Raw genomic sequence first — 26,047 nt, 5'->3', positions numbered from 1 at the left:
TAGTGGATGGCATTGCTAATGTTGAAGTAGCAACCTGTTGGTACTGTAACATAATGGTAACTAGTCTGTTATTCGGTTGGCTAATCATGCAAGCAAGTTAGCTCGCCAACCTGACGTGATCAGTCCTCCTACCATTCTACATCCAACAGGCCAGAAAGGAATACTAAGCAAAACAAATAATGTTTGAATTGAATTGTTCAATAACACACAATGCACACAGGCAAGCTACGAGATTTCGGTGCAACATTTCACTTTCATATTTTGTGTACAATGCTTTGTGTGTGGTCAGGGCGATGTAAACGACATGACTGTGTATATTGACCTTTTTTGTTTGTCTCAGTTTTAATGCAGCATTATCCTAAGCATTCAATTTGATACACTTCCTTTAAATAAAACATCTGGGTTGAGATGTACATGTATCCTTGTTTCCTCTTCTTTTTCATTTTTGCACAACACAATGGAGGCAGAAAACACCCATTGTTAAAAGTAACATTTTACTTTTACTCAAAGTACATTTTAAATGATCTACTTTTTACTTTTACTTGAGTAGATTTTTTTGTCTGGTAACTTTACTTGTACTTAAGTAAAATTTCATCAGAGTAACAGTACTTGTACTTGAGTATAATATTTTAGTACTCTTTCCACCTCTGGTGAAACCCCCCCGGAGATCAGCAGTTTCTGAAATATTCAAACCAGTCCATCTGGCTCAAACCAACACCCATGCCACAGTGAAAGTCACACTTCGAGATCACAATTTTTCCCATTCTGATGTTTGAAGTGAACAATAACTGAAGCTCTTGATTTGTATCCGCATGACTTTATGAATTGTGCTGCTCTCAAGGGATTGGCTGATTAGAGAACTGCATCAAACAGCAGGTATATTTATGGTTGTTACTAATAAAGTAGCGAGTGAGTGTAAACACAGCAGTAACTTCAGTAAGCACCGTTTTTTAAATCATTCCAGATATACCTTTTATACTGCGCTGAAACCTCTTCTGAAGATAAACATCCATTTTGGAATCTCAAAGTGTCTATCGTGAGAGATTAAATTTTTATTTTTGATCTCAAGACCAATAAAGCACAAAGGCCCATGGGGAAAACCAGAAATCCGGTTCAGCATTTATTGATCTTTTATTATTATTTTAAAAGTCTGCTATTGTTTATAGTTCTTTTTCACTGGAGTTTTCAAGTCTCTACTTTTTCTGCAAGGAAGTTCAACACAGATGGGATATCCCTTCCAGGCACCAGGACACCAGTCAAGTCACAATCCAGATTACAACCCCGGGTTATGCTGGAAAATGCTGAAAACATTACATCATAACACACTGCTAACCAGTCTCACGTTACACACATTGGGATGAATTAAGTGTTGACGAAGTTGATCCCAAAACCCCTAATTAACAAAATAGTGTTGGTCACACCATCCAAGCTAATTATTTAATCCAGCCTTTTTCTTAGCCAGTGAAAATCCTTGCTCACAATAACTCTGCCAATGTGGGCTAAATGTTTAAAAAGATATTTATGATGCTGAAGATCGGTCATGTTTTAAACATTTTGAGTCTGTGATTTTAAAGAAATTATATATAAAGGCAAAAGACTATAGACTGGTACCAAAATTAAAAAAAAAGTGCTTATTTAAGGAGTTAAAGGCATTTTAGAGACAAAATCGGCAAACAGTCTTATTTTGTCAATTTGGGTGTGCCGAATTCAAATCTGCAATATGCCGAGCTCTATCTGACCTCTGTTGACCTCTAGAGGTCATTGAACTTTGGGCCTGTAAACGTCTTAGCTGAACCCAGTTTCTCAGCTTTCTAAGGAATGAAATGTACTAAAATGATTAATGAAGTTAGCAAATGGCCTTGTTTGTTAAATGTTTGGGTGCTGAATTCATTTTTCATTTGTAAACCGACATATGACCTCTGATAACCTCAAGGTCATTAAACTTGGCCTATAGGCCTATGCATTTAACGGCATTTTTAAACTGACTTTACTCCCCCAAAAAGAATATGAACAGACAAAAAACAAATAGAAAGGAACAAATACAACATTAAATGCCAGTCCATGTACATGTGACTTACTTTTCACAATGAGAATGCCTAGGCGATCACCTTACATAACATTGCATTACATTTAGCAGTTATCGTTTATACAAAGCTACTGAAAAAAGGACAGATTCAGCAGCATACAAAATGTGGGGGCATACAGGGTATACAGGTTAATCAGGGTTAGTATATATGAGAGTTTTTTTCTTTGTTGTTTGTTTTTTGTAAAGGCTTTACCCCATTTAAAACAAAACAAAACAAAAAACAAACAACAAAGAAAAAAAACTCTCATATATACTAACCCTGATTAACTGTTATGGAACAGCCTTCCAAGTAATGTTTGGGAATCAGACACAGTCTCAGCATTTAAGTCTAGGCTGAAAACATATCTGTTTAGTCAAGCCTTTTGTTAATGGTGTTTATGAGGTAAAGGAGTAGATCTGGAGGGTCCTCAGACATAGAGTTTTTTGGTAAACTGGGATGTATGGATGCTGTCAGTCCCCACTCGCTTGCTCACTCGAGTTTGTTGACGGTGCAGTGGCTGGCTGCTTTATGTCCCGGGGCTCCCTCATGCCTGTGTTACCTTCTGGCTCTCTCCTTTTAGTTATGCTGTCATAGTTAGTTGCCGGAGTCCCTGCTTGTACTCTATGCAATATGTATACTGTTTCTACTTATTCAGGTGACATTGGGCATACCTAACAACCTGTGTTTTCTTTCTCCCCCCCCCCCCCCCCCCCCCCCCCCAAATCTGTCCCTCTGAGTTACATGGAGTCAACAGGAAATCTTTTGGTGGAGACGGTGGGGACCTCGACTGGCTATCGTAGCCTGCAGGGAATCGGCCGTCAGACATTCTGTCGCATGTCCCAGACCCGGTGAAATGTAACTGAATTGTCTTGGCCAGGCCTAAGGGTCCCATCTGCATCTCATCATTGCTGAGGAGTGTGCTCCCATCACCCAATCAAGCATCCAGCCAGAGCAGGTCATGATATATTTTTTACCATATTAACATGCCATTGTGCGTCATGCCTGATGTAAAGACTCTCGTCTCTGCGAGCCTACCACACAGATTTAATACTTGTCATTTTTAGGGCATACCTAACAACGTGTTTTCTTTCTCTCTCCCCCCCCCCCCCCCCATCTGTCCCTCTGAGTTACATGTTGATCCTGGGATTGAGATGCTGGCCTCTTCTGCCCCTCGGACCTGCTTGATCCATCCTGGTGCCCTGTGTCTGGTCGGAGTTTTATCGCCCCACTCCTGCTTTGTCGCCAAGCTGCTTTGCGACAATGTTTATTGTTAAAAGCGCTGTACAAATAAACTTGATTTGATTTGATTTAACCTGTATACCCTGTATGCCCCCCATTTTGTATGCTGCTGAATCTGTCCTTTTTTCAGTAGCTTTGTATAAACAATAACCGCTAAATGTAATGCAATGTTATGTAAGGTGATCGCCTAGGCATTCTCATTGTGAAAAGTAAGTCACATGTACATGGACTGGCATTTAATGTTGTATTTGTTCCTTTCTATTTGTTTTTTGTCTGTTCATATTCTTTTTGGGGGAGTAAAGTCAGTTTAAAAATGCCGTTAAATGCATAGGCCTATAGGCCAAGTTTAATGACCTTGAGGTTATCAGAGGTCATATGTCGTTTTACAAATGATAAATGAATTCAGCACCCAAACATTTAACAAACAAGTCCATTTGCTAACTTCATTAATCATTTTAGTACATTTCATTCCTTAGAAAGCTGAGAAACTGGGTTCAGCTGAGACGTTTACATGCCCAAAGTTCAATGACCTCTAGAGGTCAACAGAGGTCAGATAGAGCTCGGCATATTGCAGATTTGAATTCGGCACACCTAAATTGACAAAATAAGACTGTTTGACGACTTTGTCTCAAAAATACCTTTGGGTGTCACAATTCTGGATTTTGGTACCAGTCTACTACAAGAAGAAACAACAAATTTAGTCAAAAACTCAACAAAAAAAAAAGTTAATTTTATAACTGTGGGCTCACAGTTATGACATTTTCATATACAACGAGACAGCCAGTGGTGAACCATTACTATTAGAGCTGGGACTTCAGCTCAGCCAAACTTTAGCCAGACACACCAAAAAAAGCAAGAGGGCAAAGGATTTTGCAAGGGATTAGCGTCAGGCTGCCAGGTTGCTCTGTTGTGTGTAGTTGTCACTGTTGAATTTAAAAGAAACTAAGTAAATTACAAAGGGAAATGAATACTTATGTCTGAGTGAAAAATACTGTAGCGAGCGTGCGTGGAAGAAGAGTCTGGAGACAGAAATCTTCGCTTCTCGTCATTAGCCTGTGCTACTTGCTCTCTATAGCACTAGCTTGACCACTTTATTAGCATTCGCTAACACTACTGATAAACGCTACACTAGCTTCACTACTGCACTGATGGTGCCAACTCACAGTTAAGCTCGTGTTGACCTTCAAGAAGGCCGAGGGCAATACATTTTTGGTCCGTCCTACTATACAATCAAAATATGATTGGTCAATTCATCCGTCACTTCCTACATAAACATACACTGCCATGGCCTTCAGTCTCGGCAATGAAGTCCTAACTAATGAATGAGCCAGCTCTAAACTCTTCTCAGCATAGACACAACAAACAAAAAATCTCATTGGATAACTATTTTAATGTTTTCAGGGCAGTACACTGCAAAAACTAGCCATCCTAATATAAGGAAAAACATAATAAATTTGAGAACATTTAGACTATAATCAAGTGAAATAATCTGCCAGTGCAGTAAGATAATTACACTTGGTAAGACATCTTAGAATAAGTTGGTTGCAATCTAGAACTAGGTTTAATAATCTCAAAATTGGTGTCTTGTTTTCTTCTAATAAGAAATGCTAGATCGTTTCAACTATTTTCAAGATATTTTCACTTGCTGAGATATCATTTTTTGCAGTGTAACCCTTTCATTTCTGAAGCAAATTTGATAGAAAATGAAGCCAAATTACAAGTAGAAGAGAATATTTATAATGGAATTTTTTAAAGAATGAAAGAAATTAAATATAACATTTGAAATGCTGATATGTTTGGGCCTTCTCTGAAGATCAAGAAGGCCCTGATGGTTCCCTCTGAAGACAGTAGTGTCTAAAGTTTACTTATTCAGTCTTCAAGTCATAGCACTGGGCTAACGCTAGCTTAAGTGTTGATTTCTATTACTAGGCATTTTCTTATGTTTATCGTTGTTTATGTATGATGAAGCACACAGTTTAACACCTTTCTCCAGCAAAAGGAGTTTTGCAAGCATTCTGACATATGATGAATGATGTTCATTTTCAGGAGCTCCTGCAGACACCAGGTGTTAAATAAGCGCTGATGCTATAAGTTATATGCCATATGCTGACTAAACCAGAAATAAATTTCTGTGCTTGTTGCTAATTCTGATTAACCTGGTGTTAACTACACTCATCGGCCACTTTATTAGGAACACCCATCCACTTGCTGTTCTGTTTTATATGGTTCTCTTATCAGCCAATCCCTTGAGAGCAGCACAATGCATAAAATCATGCAGATACAAATCTAGAGCTTCAGTTAATGTTCAGTTCAAACATCAGAATGGGAAAATTGTGATCTCAAAGTCAGGGCTCTACACTAACTTTTTTTTTCAGTAGCACATGTGCTCCTAAGTTAAAAATTTTAGGAGCACAGGGGAAAAAATGGGGGCACAAGCAGGTTTTCATTTTAAAGGTTTATTGCAGTGCAAACCTTAGACACACCAACACATAAAACGCAAAATTCAATTGAGGAACGAATGAATGAATGAATGAATGAATGAATGAATGAATGAATGACGAACAACTGAATGAATGAACAAACAGTAGCTAAACAGAGAGCAGAGCTCAGCAGAGCTAACAACATCATCAAGGACAGCTCCCACCCTGGCTCTGAGTTCTTTGACTTGCTGCCCTCAGGCAGGCGTTACAGGTGCATCAAAGCAAGGACCAACAGACTCAAAAACAGTTTTTTTTCCCCACAGGCCATAACCACCTTGAACAATTAGCCTTTTTCACATTACGTCACTTGCAGGGGAACTTATATTCGTTTTCAGCCTTTTGAATGGAGGAAGAGGTATACGGCGGCAACATATGTTAACAAAACTGTGTCATTCACAGATAAGATTGATAATACTGCGCATTGTTGTTTATCATTACGTATTGTTAGCGACCATTCCAGTCACCTATCTGCCTTGTTTTGGAAAGGAAGTTTACTGACTTTCTCTGGTTGCTACTTGTTAGCCAGCAGATTAGCATGCCGCCTCTGAAGGCTGAAAACGGATGTGAGGTTCTTCTGCAAGTGACGTAATGTGAAAAAAGCTAATTACATGCACTGACTGATGCCACTTCTGGCAGGTGCAACAATGCACCAACAAGGACCTAAAAGGACAATATTCTCACACTTACCTGATACAGTGCAATACTTATTATAGTGTAACCTCACAGAGCAACTTTTTAGTTTTTATAGCTTTTGTATATTTTATATTTCTACACTTTTACATCCATACCCAATACAATGCAATACCAAATACAGTGCAATATCCTGAGTTTTGTAGCTGAACTGAGTTTCTATAACTAACTAGAGACAATTCCCCTGGGGGAAATTGTGAGAGTGATGCAGTGCGCGTAGCAGTCGCTATTGCAGGAGCTGAGCTGAACTCTGTGAATGTGTGACTTGCCTTGATGCTACAAGTCTGTGTCTCTCTGAGAGGGAGCAGCCCCTCCCTTATGTGTGTGTGTGTGTGTGTGTGTGTGTGTGTGTGAGCGAGCAGCCCCTCCCCCACCCGCGTGCTGAGTGTCACACAGAAAGTGCAGGATTTTCTCAGAGCGCTCCCTCCAAACAACGGGGATTTACATGAAAACGGAAGGAGCTATTCACAAAATTCTTTCACATTGATCACTACAAGGCTCCCCTGAACACATTGATGTAATTTTCTTGTCTCTAGTGTAAAAAATGATATTAGGTAGGCTATCCAGCGCTGGATTTACATACTTTGCAGTTTAACGTTTGATACATTTTAGAATTAAACTCGTCGCATCTGTGCTCAGTGCTTTCCTAAATTGTCGGCCGCAAGAAGCCCTTGCATGAATGCGCGTTTTTTTTTCGTCGTTCGTATGCCGAAAAATTCGCTCGCAAATGCGAGTGAAATGTGCGCACTGTAGAGCCCTGCTCAAAGTGTGACTTTCACTGTGGAGTGGGTGCTGGTTTGAGCCAGATGGACTGGTTTGAGTATTTCAGAAACTGCTGATCTCTGGGGGGTTTACACACACAACATTCACTAGAGTTTAGTGTCACTGAGTGACAGTTCTGTGGGTGGAAACAAACGCCTTGTTGATAAGAGAGGTCAGAGGAAAATGGCCAGATTGGTTGACGCTTTTTTTTTTGCCAGGAAGGACTCATATAATCACTCATTACAAACATGCTGAGCAGAAAAGCATCTCAGCATGCAACAGCAGAAGACCACATTGGGTTCCACTCTTGCAGCTAAGAACAGGGATCTTAGACTCAACAACAAGTTCCTATTAAAGTGGCCAGTGAATGTACGTCTAACACAAGCCCCACCTGCTTCTTAACACTTTTGCATCCAACACAGATGCTTCTGCAGAAATTATATCTATAAAAGGCTTCCAAAGCAGCCTTATATTGAGATTCATTTTTTTTAATTAAACACAAATCACAGCATGACTTTCAACTGCTTCACATGTTATGATCAAATTTGATCAAATGTCACTCCGATCTAAGTCGACGAGTAACACAGGAAAAAATTAGCTCTTGTCAATATCTATGCTGAAATATGAAAGTAATCAAATATGTCACTTTGAGCAAGGATTATAATTTTGAAAGTAGTAAAATTTGCTGTTAGATCATTCAGCATGTCGAAAAAAAAAGCACTTAAAGGAATGAAAGTTCTCCCTCAGTGGTTGCCAAGAGGTTCATTAACTTTGGGAAACGTCTCTTGCCTCGTGGAACTGGTTACATTTAATGTTGATGAAGTGAAATTTACACTATGTCAATAAGTAATATGAATAGACACTAAACCTTGCATTAGTTGTTGTGTATGTGTGTGTACTGGCTTGCAGATTGGGTCAGAAGTTTCTGACTTCCCTCTGGCTTTTTCTCTTCAAATTATTCCTTTTTTTGCATCCTGAATGCATAAACAGGCACCATGTTCTGACAATAACTCACATGGCTGACTTTTACTCTCAGGTCACGTGTACACATATTGACTTGCAATATTAATAACGACTGCATTATTTAGCATTTTAATTTAGTATAAATATGCAGGTGATTATCGGAAATTGCATATGCTGATTGGTCAAAAGATTCTGACTATTTCTCGATAATCACCTCGAGAGACTAGGCAAAATAGCGGCCAATCGCTTCATCACTGTAAGTCAGGAAGAATTAGAAATTATGAAAGAAAATGCTATTCCTAAAACCACTAAAGATGCTATGAAGTTTGGTGTAAAACTATTCCAAGGTATCACTGTTAAAAAAGTCAGTAAAATCAACAGTAAAATTCTGTGAAATCACAACATAAGAATTCTGTAAAGCAAAATACAGTGATATGTTTATTTACCAGTATGCTGTTGTATAATGTCGAACCGAAAATGATTGTAAATTTTAAAATTAAAAAAATTGCAAATAATATTGTATTTTACGGAAGCCACGAGAGGCCCTTCATATAATCTTTTTTTATTCACCTTGTTATCCCGAGATAACGACATAATTAATTCAGGATCTCGAGAAAACAACAACTAATTCAAGATCTCAAGAAAACAAAACCGTTATTTCGAGATCTCGAGAAAACAAAACAATTATTCCGTGATCTCGAGAAAACAAAACAATTATTCCGTGATCTCGAGAAAACAAAACAATTATTTCATGATCTCAGCTGGATCACTGTATCTCCGTCGGTAGAGATGAAGCCGGGCCAGTCTTCTGCGGAGGTGCCGCGGACTAATTTTGAAATTATCCCTTATTAAAAGACTTAATGCAATCTCTCCCTGTGTCAACCCCTGATCAAAATATTGCCTTATTAGGTGATCGATTATTCCAGACATTCTAATGACCAAAGTTGCGTCTATACAGAATGAGAAATAGCCCCAAAGTCAGCATATCACAAGTCTCTTGGCGCACCTGAATGAACCATTTCTCAGCTGTTTACTCGAGATCACGGAATAATTGTTTTGTTTTCTCGAGATCTCGAAATAACGGTTTTGTTTTCTCGAGATCTCGAATTAGCTGTGTTGTTTTCTCGAGATCCTGAATTAATTATGTTATCTCGGAATAACGGTTTTGTTTTCTCGAGATCTTGAATTAGTTGTGTTGTTTTCTCGAGATCCTGAATTAATTATGTCGTTATCTCGGGATAACAAGGTGAATTAAAAAAGGATTATATGAAGGGCCTCTCTCGGCTTCCGTAGTATTTTATTGTGGAAAACACACATTTTTGCATTTTGTACAGAGAAAAGTTGTATCCTTCACAACATATATATATATTTTTTTTACATTTTAGCAGTGTAAAAATAACATTTAACATCTGTGATTATTAAATCCAGACAAATGTCTGTGGAATTAACATTAAGATGCTGTAAAATCATGACATCAAAAATCTGTAACAAGAAAAACAATGAATCAGTGTATAATTTAAAGCAATATATTGTAAAAAAAAAAAAAAACAGAACAATGAATAATTGTTAATTTTACACTTAGTATGTGAAAAGGATCATATTTCCTTGTAGAATTTATATGTTACTGTATTATAAACATAGAAAAATTTTAATATTTGAACCAACGCAATACAGTTAAAATTACAATATGGCTTGTTTTAAATAATGGAAATAAACTGCAGCCTATAGCATTTTACAAATTCATATGTTGTGATTTCCAGTTAAATGCTGTAACTAGTATAACATGAAGAAGTCTAGAATCAATATAAACTTGTTGAGAAGTGAGATCTATTTCACAGCTTAGCATAGCATTTTTCAAACTGCAGGTACCAATCACAGAGCAGCACCGTTTGTGAACTCTTCTGTCATTGGACGCTCCTTTATCGCGGGAGAAATTGGCGCGGAGCATACGGACTTGGAGTTGTGGGAGCAGAGGTAGTGAGGAGCAGTATCGCAGAGAGGAATATAGAGGAGGAGCACAAACAATTAGCGATAAGAAGCAGAGAAGAGTAGGAGCAGAAACAATTAGCGATAAGAAGCAGAGAAGAGTAGGAGCAGGGACGACGAAGAGCGGGGACAGAGGAGCCGCAATGTGGAGGAGCAGAGACAAGGAGCGGTAAGCTAACTGACTTTAGCCACTAGTCTGGACTTTTGCAGCTCGTAAGTAGCGAGCTTACAAGTGCTTTCAATCTTTAACATGATTACATGCCGTTTTTGTAGCAAAACACTGCTAACATTGAGAGGCTATGTTCTGCATTGTCACGTTCATAGAAATGAACCACGTTGTGTTTTCCAGTGTGTTGGCATTGACTGCAAGCGAACATTTTGCACGTATGCCGCTTTCAAAGCTCACTTCTACCGCATACACAATGTGCCCGAACCTTCACACAGTAGAGCAGTTGTCACAGATTTGAAATGCGCCGTTTCACTGTGCGCACGCCAGTTTCATACTGTAAAAGAGCTCCTACACCATTTGAAAGAGCATGTAGTTGAAGGGCGAGCTGTATCATGTCCTGTAATTGGTTGTAAAAATGTGTTCACTAAGAAATCATCTTTCACTGCTCATATGTCACGCAAACACAGAGCATGTTCTGTGGAAAACATAAATGATATGTATATGGAAACAGTGTCTCAGTCTCCTGGCACTGCATGTAAGGATGCTTCCCAAATCTCACGAGATCCATCGACTAGAGAAAACAGTGAACTCCCACAGAATTTCAGTGAGACCTTCCTCAGGAATATTTGTTTATTCTATCTAAGATTGCAAGGGCAGCTCCTTCTCCCAGCTTCAACAGTACAGACTATTGTTGAAGAGATGCAAAATCTGCATGAGTTAGGACAGGATTACACTTTAAGTAATCTTCATTCACTTTTAAAAGATGACATGAGTCTAACAGATGATGACGTCACTAAAATCTGTGATTGTGTTAGAGATTCAGATCAAGCAGCTGCTCTAAAGATGCAAAAGAAATGGTCCTGCTGCTGATGGCCTATTTTGAGGAAAGGGAAGAGATGATGCTTTCTAATGTGGAGGACACCTGTCTGGCAAGGGAAGTCCAGATGGACAAGCTCCCCTTAACTCGTACCATTACTGTCTGTGGTAAGTTAACTTTTTGTTGGTCTGTTTCTTTTTATGTCTGGATGAATTCATGGCGCTTGTTTTTGTTATTGTGAACTGTATAAATCATGTGTTTGTCTGTCTGTCTCTGTGTGTGTCTGTGAATCAGTTTGTGTGTGTCTGAGTCTGTGTGTCTGTCTGTGCCCTGAAAAGTGTCAGGAGCCCAACCATTCATTTCACTTACATTTGAGCGTGATTCCTTCTTTTTTAAGGCGATCATGCTTTACAGTACTTCCACATGGTTTACGCTCAGTGTTGACAGAACCATTGTTCAAGAGAACATCCCCTCCTTTGTGTCGTCAATATGTATGATGTTTGGAAGCTACTACAGCTTCAACATCCGAGCTGGCATCCACCCTAGAGTTCCTGCAGAGGTGTGTTATTTTGGATTGTTCAGCCAACATTTTCTCTGTATTGAACTGTAACAACAACAAAAAAGTAAAAAAGTTGCTTGATGTGGTATTTTATTGTTGTTGTTTTGGAAGTTACTTTATCATTAATACAGTTTGTCTGTTTTTCTTCTGTTTCCCAAGGTGCTTTTTCTCCATAAATCCTGAGAAGGGGACAAAAGTTGAGAAGACCAGTACCTCCCGTCTACACGTGAACCCCAGAGTCCTCACCTTGATCCAAGACCTTTCAGATCATGAGTGGCGGGACATCTGAATCTGGACTCAAGTAAGCCATGGTTTGTGGTGATGTCCTAGTCACAGATAAAACTTTTCTATGGGTGGGTTAGTTCTTTAAACTTTAACAGTAAGCATTACAGATGAAAATCTTTGTTTGAAGTTGTGAGTTTGATTGTGTTTGTGAGTGTGCATGTAAGTCTGTGTCTGTGAGTCTTAGTGCATCTGTGAGTCAGTCTGTCGGTGTCTGTGTGCGTCTGTGAGTCTCAGTGTGTCTGTCTCTGTGTCTGTAAGTCTGTGTATTTTATCATTCATATATTTGTCTGTTTTTCTTCTGTTTCCCAAGATACTACTTCTCCATCAACACAGAGGGCATGGAAGTGGAGAAGAGCAGCAGTTCCTGTCTACACTTGAACCCCAGAGTCCTCACCTTGATCCAAGAAGGTTTCTTATGGTTGCTTAGTTAAGCCTAGGTCACAACCGGCCGTACGTGCTCCTACGGCCGGTCTACGTGCAAAAAACGCACGGAGGGCGCGCGTGTGACGTGCTGATTTTCGAGCCGTAGACTCGCCGCAGAGGTTCTTTGTCATGTCAAACAAACTCTACAGGCGCTTATGTTTTTTTCAGGTTGCAAGACAAACTTACGGCCAACATGCGTCTTTCTCCACGAACAAAAAAAAAACCGCAGCGATTTGGGAAACGCCAAAAATCGCACGGCCAAAAAATCGTACGTCTGGTTATGACCTAGGCTTTACTTAAGCTTGCATTATTATGTTACATATTAAAATATTGGTTTGAAGTTGTAATAGTCTGGTTGCACGTGTGTTTCTTTATATTCAAGGCCTTATTCCAAATGTTTTTTTTTTCCCAAGAGGAAAAGGAAAGGAAATATTTTTTCTTTAGTTTAAAATTAAGAAAAACAAAACACACAACTGTTGAAAAGTTTTTGAAAAGTATTTTGCATACCTTGTCGAAATAATAAAATAAAAAAACATTTTATCTGCAGGGATGAGAGTTTTCCGCTTTTCGGCGGATTTCCGCTTTTTCTGAGTCAAAAACAACCTTTTTATATTATGCCAAATTTGTTGAGAATTTTTTTTAATTAATTGAGGGGGGTTGGGGTATGTTCCTTCATGTTGTTCAAACTTAATTAACTCCAACGATGCTTACACATTATTTGTAAGTCGCCATCTTTAGTCTCGTTTAATCTCGTTGAATATGATGTAAAATTCGTGTTATCTACATTGTTATTGGTCAAAACATCGATGTCAAGACCATAATAGCCAATCAGAACAGTTTTTACAAAGATACCCACAGCCGTTTTCTTTTATCAAAACTTGCACATGTTCGTGAGCTGCATATCAAAACTACGCTCCTCTAATCGGCATGTTTTCTCAAGATGCCAGATACTATTGACAAGCGAGATGAAGCAAAGGTACGTGAAATTGATGCTGGTATAAAAACAAGTTTAGCAAAGCAAAAGGAAAGCAAGAGAGGAGTGTGAGAGAGAGCAGAAGAGAGCTACTGTAGGTTAGAGCATGTAAAAACACAAGAGGAGCTGGCTAATGAAAGAAAAAGGAAAAAAGAGAGGACTGATGAGCTTTTGGCTTTGGCCAAGAAGCTGAAGAAGAATTCTAAATGATCTAATGAAAATTTGTTTCAAAAATAACTGGGAACTGTAAACAACTTAACTGTAAAAAGTGTGAATAGACATATGTGCTTCCTTTTGAAGAAAACATACAAGTGATGTGGACAATAAGATTAAGACAATCCCCATAAAATATGCATTTGTTTGATTCAATACATTGAATATGATAATTTGAATTACAGCTGACAGTGTTGATAACTGTATAACTTTAAAGTTTAGACATTGTGAAGAAATCATATACAAGTAATGTGGACATTAGGAAAAGGTCAGTCTCCATAAGATATATAAATGTTTTTATTTAATTCAATATATTGAATATATGAAAATTTGAATTATTAATGGAACTGTAAATAACTGGATTTTAATGGACATTTTTTAGAAAAACAAGTGATGTTGACAATGAGTAATAACCAGTCCCTATAAAATGTACATATTGTTTTGAATTGATGCAATACACATATTGATTTTGATACTGTTCTATATAATAGTGTTTTTATTTCAATAAGTATGAAAATAGGCATCAGATGTTTTAATTAACTACAGCTCAGATTGCAGGAAATAGGGTGTGTAAGGTCTCATTTTGAAAAAAAATTTCACGGGGGGGTGTCCCCCTGGACCCCCCCTTATTAATTCGGGCGTCCTCAGGACATTTTACAGATTTTCTGCTTTTTTCATCAGAGCCCACTCTCATCCCTGTATCTGTGTCCCAGTCACAGTTTTCTTGAGGTGGCTTAGTTCTTTTGTTTTAACAGTAAACGTTACAAATGAAAATCTTTGTTTGACATTGTGTCAGAGTTTGTGTTGGTGTGTTTGCCTGTGAGTCTGTGAGTCTTGGTGTGTCTGTGAGTCTGTCTATATTTAATACTCATTTAATGAAGACATTCCTTAAAAAATTAAATGATAGCATGTAGACGTTAATTTCACTACAAACATTGCTATTAATACTACAAAATATATTACATGAAACAACCTTTTAATAAAATAAGCAGAACAATTCAGTAAAATTACTGTCTTATAATGAGCCTTTTACCGTTTAATAATGTCTTGTGTCTGATTTTTTTCAGTGAAATTGAATGGGATTAGATGTAAAATAAGCAACCACCGCATGTAAATTGTACAGGGAAAAAAATGGCTTTAATAAAAGGCATAGTCATGCTAATTTGGCTGAAAAGGGATGTTGAATCAGTTTAGCATGTAATTTTTATAATGTTATTTTGTAAAGGATAACAGTTTTAAATTGTAAAATTTACAGGTTGCTCTGTAATGTGTTTTACACTCTGCTGTTTTTTTTTTTTTTACATTATTCTGGCAACCACAGCTGCCAGTTGTTTTTTTTTTCCGTAAAAACAACAGAATTTTTTTTTTACAGTGTAAGGTAAAACTGTGATTTATTTTATCAATTTCAAAATCACCTGTGTATTTATACTAAAACAATTATCTGCCTCAGGCTCAGTGAATATTGGTGAATACCAATCTCGATGTCACGGATATTCAGTTCACCTTCAGAGAATAACTCTTAAATATGCACTCATTTTTGACTAAATTACAAAGCAAAACGAAATTATGTCAGTATGAAATATTAACTTGCCATTTTTCATTCCAAATCGCAAAGTTAGCTTCGAAACAAAACACTCTGTCATCCATGTTAGGAAAATAATCAACGAAGATGACTGATGCTGTGTATTTGTATTAAAATTAAATCAGTATTAACCTGGAACATTGGATTTTTCATGTTCTGATCTATATTTGTTGTGATGTTTGGGCATGACAGAATACAAAAAATATAGGACGCAGATTATCTTAATTCTTTGCAAAACATAGCTATGAAAAGCTATGGGGCAGAGCTAGCGCACGTAGCATCGTTTCTTATGTCTTAACTTAAAAGCATAAATAAATAAATACTCAACGACTCTGCTTGTGTTTGTTCTAATTTCCCTTAAGATTCCTCCTTCCTTCCTTCCCGCGCATCGGACGGCACCGATCTCCGTTTCCACAGCCCTCAGCCTCTTACATAGCTAGGGTTACAGTGGGGGGCTAGTCCTCTGGTAACCACAACAGTTTAACTCCCCACTTGCATTGCAGCATGTCTTGCCAGATGGTAGCAGGTACCATTTTTATGATGGTTTTTGGTATGACCCGACCGTGAATAGAACTCGCGATCTCCCGATCGAGAGGCAGACACGCTACCACTAGGCCAGTCTCCTTTAAGATTAGCCACTGTAAAATTCATTATACAGAGAATAAAACACCCCGTGTTATGCTGATATAGGAGAATAATCAACAACAGGCTGGTGCAAAAGAAGGTCCTGGGTTCGAGCCCCGGGGCCGGCGAGGGCCTTTCTGTGTGGAGTTTGCATGTTCTCCCCGTGTCCGCGTGGGTTTCCTCCGGGTGCTCCGGTTTCCCCCACAGTCCAAAGACATGCAGGTTAGGTTAACTGGTGACTCTAAATTGACCGTAGGTGTGAATGTGAGTGTGAATGGTTGTCTGTGTCTATGTGTCAGCCCTGTGATGACCTGGCGACTTGTCCAGGGTGTACCCCGCCTTTCGCCCGTAGTCAGCTGGGATAGGCTCCAGCTTGCCTGCGACCCTGTAGAAGGATAAAGCGGCTAGAGATAATGAGATGAGATGAGATGAGATGAGATGAGGCTGGTGCAATGAAACAGAGTTCCTGTTCCGATTCCAAAACAGATTATTTTCTTCCAACAGCATTTTCTGAAATGTTTTATTCCTCTTCTATTACAGTAATTCACCTACACTAACTGATTTATTTTTACTAAAGAATGCCATATAATTTTTATTCATTTATAGTCCCTGTAACCAGTCATGCCCTCACCAGTCTTTCATTTTTTTCCTTTATGAAAAGTATGCATAGTGCATAGTTGTGTTATAAAAGGAACATTTTGTAGCAGGGTGTTCATGTTATTGCCCTTTAAATCTTCCTAACAAGCCACAGCGAAGTTTTTGGTGACACAACACTACGACTCTAATACTGTACTGATAAGTGGTGTTTATTTCATCTGATATGTGGACACTAACCATGTTGCTGGACTCCGTGCTTGGATTAAGTCTGTAAAACAGAAGCTAGTGAGCACTGATGTGTATCAAGCTTTGCTTCTTCACACAGCTGATCCACTGATTCATACTTACAACATTTACATCATTTACGACAAACAATCACATTCCAGCTTTGGCATACAAGACATTCGGTACAGTATGTACAATGTCTGTTCCAGAGACATCGTCTGTGTTACACTGTTGAGCTCATGGATGGACAGTAATTGTCAAAAGTCAGGGATTTTATGGATGAGATCCGTGTATGATGCAAAGCTTGGACAATCCATCACCAGTGTAACGTAACCAGCGTAAATGGCTTATATGAGTGAAAAAGCATAGACATTAAATAGGTACAAGCTTCATAACATCCACAGAAAATGTCCAAGCTGTAACAGTTACAGAAGCCCTGAAGCTTCATTTTGATTTAATAACTCATTCTTTCAAGACATTCTCATTATTTTCACTTTTTGTCTCACCATATTTTGCTATTTTGTCTAAGTCGTTATTTTGACTTGCTAAATTGTTATTTTGATTTAGTGTTTCATTATTTTGACTTGTCATTTTGACTTAAGACTTAATATTTAATTATTTTGACTTAGTATCTGGGCAGCACGGTGGTGTAATGGTTAGTGCTGTCGCCTCACAGCAAGAAGGTCCAGGTTCGAGCCTCATGGCCGGCGAGGGCCTTTCTGTGCGGAGTTTGCATGTTCTCCCTGTGTCCGCGTGGGTTTCCTCCAGGTGCTCCGGTTTCCCCCACGGTCCAAAGACATGCAGGTTAGGTTAACTGGTGACTCTAAATTGACCGTAGGTGTGAATGGTTGTCTGTGTCTACGTGTCAGCCCTGTGATGACCTGGCGACTTGTCCAGGGTGTACCCTGCCTTTCGCCTGTAGTCAGCTGGGATAGGCTCCAGCTTGCCTGCGACCCTGTAGAAGGATAAAGCAGCTAGAGATGATGAGATGAGATGAGACTTAGTATCTCATTGTTTTGACTTTTATGTTTGAATTTTATGCAAGTCTCTCTGCATAAAAAATAATTTTCTGACTTAGTTTCTCATCATTTTAACTTACTTTCTCATTACTTTCACTTACTAAGCTGTTATTTTGAGATAGCATCTCATTATTTTGACTTACAAAGTCATTATTTTTGACTTCATAAATTATTATATCATTAATTTGCTTAGAAAGTCTTATTTTGAGTTACTAAATCATGATTGTGACTTAGTATCTCATTATTTTGGCTTACTTAGTCTGTATTTTGACTTATTATCTTGTTATTCTGACTTAGTATCTCATTATTATAATATATCTTATCTTGAATGAATGAATGAATGAATGAATGAATACTAAATCAAAATAATGAAAAGCACTTAAAAAAAATCACACCTGTAATTCTGATATGATTTATATTATTTTATGTTCATACTGCACTTTGAAATTTTTTCCAAGTGTCTCTTTTTTTCAAGTGTCTGTGTTTCACTGGACCACAATTACAGGATGCGCAGATGACAAGTTTCAGGTTTAGTTTGACCCTTCCTGGAGTCTTATTAACTGCATGTATGTGATTTTAATAATCTGAATCGAGAGCTCAGAAAATCAACCTAAGCAAGCACATGACTCAACTCTGAATACAAGAAACTTTCCCCATGTATATCCTGATATATTGTACCTTCTGAACTTTAAGTTGCAGACTCTGAGCTTAGGCAACATGAAGATGGAGATGGTATTAATTAAAAGAGGTCTTGAGCTCAATTAGAAAGTCATGTAGAGTAGAAGTATGCTCTTAGTCAACGACTCATTCACAGGGCATTAATGCATTAACATGAACTTTTGAAGAGTTTCTGGCAGATTGAAAAAGTGTTCATCAAAGCTACACTCTGAAAGCTGAGGCATCTGTTCGAGACTGACAGGCCTCTTTAGATATGCCAAGGCTTTCTGTGCATGATTGATTGGCTTGCCATCTCAATGAGATCAATATAAACAAGCTAAATTTAAAACAAGGAGAAATCTGCTCACCGATGCATGCAGAAAGCAAATGGATTACTTTGTCAGGCAGATTGTTGCTCATTGCATGGACACGATAGACCTTTTTTTATGATGATGGATGAGCTTTTGATAGGCTTCACATGTGGACACACTGCAAGGGCAGTCGACGATGTAGGAGTTCATTTATTGCGTGATGTTTCTCTGATGGTGTGGTGTTTGCCCAAGTCACATGGCACAGACACCACACTTCCAATATTTACTCAATTTAATCAGGTGGGCTAAAACGTCTGGACCATTTTCAGGATCTACATTAGGCTTAATTATGTGGTAACATCTATTGTTGTTGTTCTTCTTCTTTCAGCTGCTCCCATTACGGGTTGGCACAGTGGATAATCAGTTTCCATTTCTTCCTGTTCCACTGACACCCTGCTGGCTCACAGGACCAGTGGCAGTCATTGGTAACCCAGGCCTTGACTTGACCCGGTGTGGAAATCTGATTTATGATCCGCATGTTTGATTTGGCATAGATTTTATACTTAATGCCTTTCCTGACGCAACCCTCCCCAATCTGTCTGGATTTGGGACTAGCACTAAGAATGCACTGGCTTATGCAACCCTAGTAGCTGGGTTGTGCAAACATCTATTGTTAATGAACAAAAATTCTGAGAGCAGCTTTTTCCCAATTCACCAAGTTTCTTCGTGTTTCCATTCAGATTTATCAATACTATTACATTATCAGATGTATCAAAATATAAAAAAAAATCTCAGGGTTTGTTTGTGTTATTGGAGCTGGAGATAATTTTCACATTATGTTCACATGCCTGGATGTGCATGAATAGAACTTCTTCGGGGGATTTGGTTTTGATGGAGTTTTAAAATGGTCTTTTGTGGCAGAGTTGTATGGGCACATTCATTCATTACTTCTGCCAACTGTGTTAGAGGAGGTTATGTTTTTGCCTCTGTTTGTCTGTTCCCAATGTAACTCTAAAAGTAGTGAACAGATTTTGATGAAATTTTGAAAAAAATTCACCCATAGTCCAAGAAACAATTGATTAGATTTTGATGCAAATCTGGATATGCATGTAAACATAGTAAGCATCCGGCAATTCTAATATGTGGCTTGGTGAAGGTATACACTCTACCAAGTGCCCTTCTAGTTCATTAATTCATTCATTACTTCATTCTTCAGTAACTGCTTCAGGGTTGTGGTGGATCAGGATCCTATCATACAAACCCTGAGTGTGGAACAGTATTTCACCCTGAATGGGACACTGATTACCAGAGACACACAGTTGCACCTATGGGCAATCTAGGATCACCAATCCAACTGCTGCGAGTTGCCCTAGTGGTCAGTGTGTTCGCCTTTCGACCAGGAGATCGTGAGTTCTACTTGCGGTTGGGTCATACCAAAGACCATCATAAAAATGGTACCTACTGCCATCTAGCAAGGCATGCTGCAATACAGATGCAAGTAGGGAGTCAAATTCTCATGGTTACTAGAGGACCGGCCCCCCACTGTAACTCTAGGTATATAATAGGCAAGAGGCCAAGGGATATAGAAATAGAGATTGGTGCTGCATTCGTGCCTCAAAGAGCTGGGTAGTACTGGGATAGGAGACTGCCTGGGAAGACCAGATCCTGGCATGGAAGGGACTTTTTTTTTGACTTTATAATCCACCTACTGGCCTGTTTGGAAGGTGGAACTATACCAGAGAACCAGAATCTCAATCTCAACACTCTTTCAACCTTTTGGGTGGCATGGTGGTGTAGTGGTTAGCACTGTTGCCTCACAGCAAGAAGGTTCTGGGTTCGAACTCACTGGCTGATGGGGGCCTTTCTGTGTGGAGTTTGCATGTTCTCCCCGTGTCTGCATGGGTTTCCTCTGAGTGCTCCAGTTTCCCCCCATAGTTCAAAGACATGCAGTTAGGTTAACATGGGGCAGCCTTGGGCTGAAGTGCCCTAGAGCAAGGCACCTAATCCCCAACTGCTCCCCGGGCACGGAACTTAGCTGCTCACTACTCTGGGTACAGTGGGGCAAAAAAGTATTTAGTCAGTCACCAATTGTGCAAGTTATCCCACTTAAAAAGATGAGAGAGGCCTGTAATTTTCATCATAGGTATACCTCAACTATGAGAGACAAAATGAGAAAAAAAAATCCAGAAAATCACATTGTCTGATTTTTAAAGAATTTATTTGCAAATTATGGTGGAAAATAAATAACAAATAACAAATAACAAAAGTTATATAAGTCAATAACAAAAGTTCATCTCAATACTTTGTTATATACCCTTTGTTGGCAATGACAGAGGTCAAACGTTTTCTGTAAGTCTTCACAAGGTTTTCACACACTGTTGCTGGTATTTTGGCCCATTCCTCCATGCAGATCTCCTCTAGAGCAGTGATGTTTTGGGGCTGTCGCTGGGCAACACGTACTTTCAGCTCTCTCCAAAGATTTTCTATGGGGTTGAGATCTGAAGACTGGCTAGGCCACTCCAGGACCTTGAAATGCTTCTTATGAAGCCACTCCTTCGTTGCCCGGGCAGTGTGTTTGGGATCACTGTCATGCTGAAAGACCCAGCCACGTTTCATCTTCAATGCCCTTGCTGATGGAAGGAGGTTTTCACTCAAAATCTCACGATACATGGCTCCATTCATTCTTTCCTTTACACGGATCAGTCGTCCTGGTCCCTTTGCAGAAAAACAGTCCCAAAGCATGATGTTTCCACCCCCATGCTTCACAGTAGGTATGGTGTTCTTTGGATGCAACTCAGCATTCTTTCTCCTCCAAACACGACAAGTTGAGTTTTTACCAAAAAGTTCTATTTTGGTTTCATCTGACCATATGACATTCTCCCAATCCTCTTCTGGATCATCCAAATGCTCTCTAGCAAACTTCAGATGGGCCTGGACATGTACTGGCTTAAGCAGGGGGACACGTCTGGCACTGCAGGATTTGAGTCCCTGGCGGTGTAGTGTGTTACTGATGGTAGCCTTTGTTACTTTGGTCCCAGCTCTCTGTAGGTCATTCACTAGGTCCCCCTGTGTGGTTCTGGGATTTTTGCTCACCGTTCTTGTGATCATTTTGACCCCACGGGGTGAGATCTTGCGTGGAGCCCCAGATCGAGGGAGATTATCAGTGGTCTTGTATGTCTTCCATTTTCTAATAATTGCTCCCACAGTTGATTTCTTCACACCAAGCTGCTTACCTATTGCAGATTCAGTCTTCCCAGCCTGGTGCAGGTCTACAATTTTGTTTCTGGTGTCCTTTGACAGCTCTTTGGTCTTGGTCATAGTGGAGTTTGGAGTGTGACTGTTTGAGGTTGTGGACAGGTGTCTTTTATACTGATAACGAGTTCAAACAGGTGCCATTAATACAGGTAACGAGTGGAGGATAGAGGAGGCTCTGAAAGAAGTTGTTACAGGTCTGTGAGAGCCAGAAATCTTGCTTGTTTGTAGGTGACCAAATATTTATTTTACCGAGGAATTTACCAATTAATTAATTAAAAATCCTACAATGTGATTTCCTGGATTCTTTCCCCCCCATTCTGTCTCTCATAGTTGAAGTGCACCTATGATGAAAATTACAGGCCTCTCTCATCTTTTTAAGCGGGAGAACTTGCACAATTGGTGACTGACTAAATACTTTTTTGCCCCACTGTATGTGTGTGTGGGCTCATTGCTCACTTGTGCGTGTGCATGCATGTGCTCACTGTGTCAGATGGGTTAAATGCAGAGGATGAATTTCACTGTGCTTGAGTGTGCAAGTGACAAATAATGGCTTCTTCTTCTTCTCCTCCATCCTCTTCATTGTACTGAGACGGCTCTTCTAAGAGTCACTAAAAATTTCTTTTTTGCTGATGCTGTCTGTTGCCATCTTTATTCTTATTCTGTTAGATCTCAGTTAGTGCTGCCACTAACGACTAATTTTCTCACGACTAATCTTTCAACTAATTTTTCGATTAGTCGACTAATCTTAACGACTAATTTCCAAAAAAAATCAAACGATGCCATCATGGAACTGTATGGGCACCGTAATTCTTCAATTAGCGCGACCACAGAATATTTGGCCGGATGATGAGATGCCGGTACGTCAGGGGCATCGCTAAAACATTCAAAATAGACTAGGCTACACACAAAACTGTTAAAATACTACAAGCACACAGCACTTCTACTCATAATATCCGATATATCTGAATGCCCGAACTGTCGGGTCAGCTGCTACACAGCCTGATGAACTATGTTTGGCTGTTGCGCTGCGCCTCTCGTTGGAAAATGTAAAGCCAGCCTCTTGTGGCACTGCTGGGGGTTGGTAGAGTAGCCGGGGGATGGTGACACCAAGTTAAAAAAGTTACATTCGTCCTGCGTGTGTGTGTGTTTGAGTGTGCAAGTTGCATAAGTTATGGCTTTTATCTATGTTGTGTGCTTATTCAATAAACCCGATAAACCCTCTGTCTCGAGTCTGGTGCTGTCTCGAAAGCGTTACACCATTTAAATTACTATAAATGCGCGTGCATACTAGCGTTGTTCAACTAAAACATTACCAAAGAGTCGAGGGGGCCTGCTTAACATCCAAAGACAGTCGGTCATCGTACTTCACAAGATTTATAAAAAGCACACGCTAGCTAGGCGTGTAAACAGTAATCATAATGTTAGGCTACTCACGTCATCTTTTCCTTTTCTGAAGCATCCTCAACAGCTCCTGTGTGTTTCCTTTTAAGGTGCTCGTGCATCGTGGATGTGCTCCCGTGATAAGCCAACAAAGTCTTAGAGTGTACAAACCACTCTATCACCAGTTGCCCTAAAGTATTCCCATACTTTCGATGCTTTTGGTCTTTTCGTAACGTTAGAAGTCGCCTTCCTTGATTCATCAGAGTCACTTGCCGCTGCCATTTTCATGTCAAGGCATGCTCAAAACCAGAACCGACAGGAAAGGAAAATCATAATGGGAGAGGGAAAGAGAGCCAATTTGACCGATGGGGTGCGCACATCAAAACTAGTGGTGTGGAGCGTAATTACCTGAACTCGGATGAGCCATTTGAGACTGAAGACCAAAAATAAATAGGCAATTGACAGGCCGACAAAAAAAAAAAAAAAAGTCATCAACTAAAAAAATTCCAGTCGACCATTTATGGTCGATTACGTCGACTAAGTCGACTAATCGCGGCAGCACTAATCTCAGTACAGATTTGGACACTTTGACATTCTGCTCATCCACCTTTCCTTGATCAGACCAGTATTTCTGCCCTGACTCATGTTTGGTTTGCATCTCACTTTTCAGATAGACACCACCTTATAACCATTAGTAAATACAAATCCTCTACTGCCCCTACCACACAAGATGTCCATTAAGAATTAGTCCTTGGTCCCCTTCCTTTCATCATATATACATGCTTTCCCTTGGACAGATCATTCACAAAAGATCTGAGGTCTTTGCTTCCAATGCTATGCAGAGGACACTCACATTTATCTCTCTACACCAAGATTCACTACAGCCCTTCCTCCTAGCTCTTTATAATGCAAAATCATGGAAGGACACTGACTTCTTCAACCCTGATGAACCAGAAATTTTACTTGTATCCACTCCAGAATTCTCAGTTGATATTGATTGTCATTGTTAAATCCTATATAAATGTTCACAAATCTTGGTGTAATCTTTGAAAATATACTTTTATTTGAATCACATATCAGGTCACACATGCACAAGAAAGTTGCTTTTTATAAACTCTGCAACACTGCCTGACTTTGACCCATGGTTAGTTTGAAAGATGATGAAACACTGGTTTATGCTTTCATAACATCACGCTAAGACCTCTGACGCTTTCACTCAGTTCCATCAGCTACACTGATCAGACGACCTGTTTCACAAAGAACTAAAGTCCTACTTCTCACTTAAGAAGCATGACATGGCCTTGTCCTGCCTTATTCCTCTGAGCTGCTGATCTCAGGTCCACCAGTTCTGCTTTGCTGGTAGTGCTAAAGACCAGACTGGTACTGATGGAGGCAGATCTTTTAGGGCCGTAGACCACAAACTATGGAATGCCATTTTTAAAATGTACATGTGTACAGCAACCTTGAGTCTTAGAAAGGTGCTATATACATTATTATTATTATTATTATTATTATTAGACTATGTGTATAATACAAAATGTATATGCCAGTTGCTGATCATTACAATGCATAACTCATGGTCATTCACATAACAAAATGTGCTTAAATGGACAATACACAATTATGCAGATTGTAAACAGTGGTGGTATAAGGAGTAAAAGCTTAAAACACACACACACACACACACACACAAGAATGAAAACCAATTTCCAGAGTCTTACCTTGAACTCCTCCAGTATTTTGTATGTCTTGCTCCTGTACTCGCAAAAGTTCTTGAGCTCCTTGCACTCAGGGCAGCAGCCATTGTGCTCCACCTTGCTGCACTTGGGGTGGATTTTGGGGCACTCAGGCTGATCGCACACAGGTCCATCCTCGGTGCACACGCATGGGCAGTTTGAGTGGCCAGGGAAGAAGCGCTCGCCGAGCTTGTACACAAAGCCGCTGTCGTCCACGCAGCCTTTGCCGCGATAGTCGTCGAACAGCACATCGTTGGTGTTGCGCTCGGCCTCGTCGGCTGCGTAGTCCTCAGGAACGAGGGAGGCTGAAGACACGAAGGTGGTCAGGATGAGCAGGAGCATACAGCTCACTTCCAGGAGACGGCCCATCCTGCGCCACGCCAGGCCTGGAGCATTCAGAGCACAGCGGAATCATTTCTTTATACCATGTCCATAACATTCTGGATGTCCTTTAACATAGTCTAAAGGCTAATATAATAATTATGAGTGAGAGAAACAAGTACCAGTATACAAAATATTTAACAGTTATTCCATGAAATTGAGTCGTACATGAGCTGATGGCTGACGAGGCGCATAGCACCGAGTCGGCTATAAGCCATGTACGATGAGATTGAGTGGAATAACTGCTTTATTATATCCACATTTACTGGATTTTGAGAAACAGACCATTTATTTTTATTTTTTGCAAATTCGATAAATAAAAACTTTATACAAAACGTCTGACAAAATAATTTCCGCTTAGAATGTAAACAGACCAGCAAAATGACAGGAGCAATTTCTGAAAAAATGCTCTAATAATAATTATTGAAAAATAAAAAAGATACATTTCTACCATCAAATACTTTTATTCCATATTTTGTTGCTTTTTTTGTTTTTTTGGGGTTTTGTTCATCGTCTTCTTTAGGGTTTTTTCATGGTTGGCAAACCAACTTACAGTGGTGCTTGAAAGTTTGTGAACCCTTTAGAATTTTCTATGTTTCTGCATATGACCTAAAACATCAGATTTTCATACAAGTCCTAAAAGTAGATAAAGAGA

General features: G+C 39.4%; 1 protein-coding gene across 2 annotated transcripts in view; it reads right to left on the bottom strand.

Annotated features, from left to right (window-relative positions):
* Positions 1-25,380, bottom strand: part of vwc2l (von Willebrand factor C domain containing 2 like) — a 156,137-nt gene extending 130,757 nt beyond the window's left edge. The window contains exons 1-2 of one of the 2 annotated variants that reach the window (XM_060928593.1): positions 24,997-25,380; positions 2,574-2,609 (exon numbers count right to left, since the gene is read on the bottom strand). In XM_060928593.1, coding sequence (XP_060784576.1) covers positions 2,574-2,609; positions 24,997-25,380 — 420 coding nt within the window. The remainder of the gene's footprint in view (positions 1-2,573; positions 2,610-24,996) is intronic. The other variant, XM_060928594.1, reaches the window with a different exon arrangement.
* Between the last annotated feature and the right edge of the window lie 667 nt (positions 25,381-26,047).

Source organism: Neoarius graeffei, chromosome 9 (assembly GCF_027579695.1).
Source record: "Neoarius graeffei isolate fNeoGra1 chromosome 9, fNeoGra1.pri, whole genome shotgun sequence".
NCBI lineage: Eukaryota > Metazoa > Chordata > Actinopteri > Siluriformes > Ariidae > Neoarius > Neoarius graeffei.
This window is presented reverse-complemented; position numbering and strand designations above follow the sequence as displayed.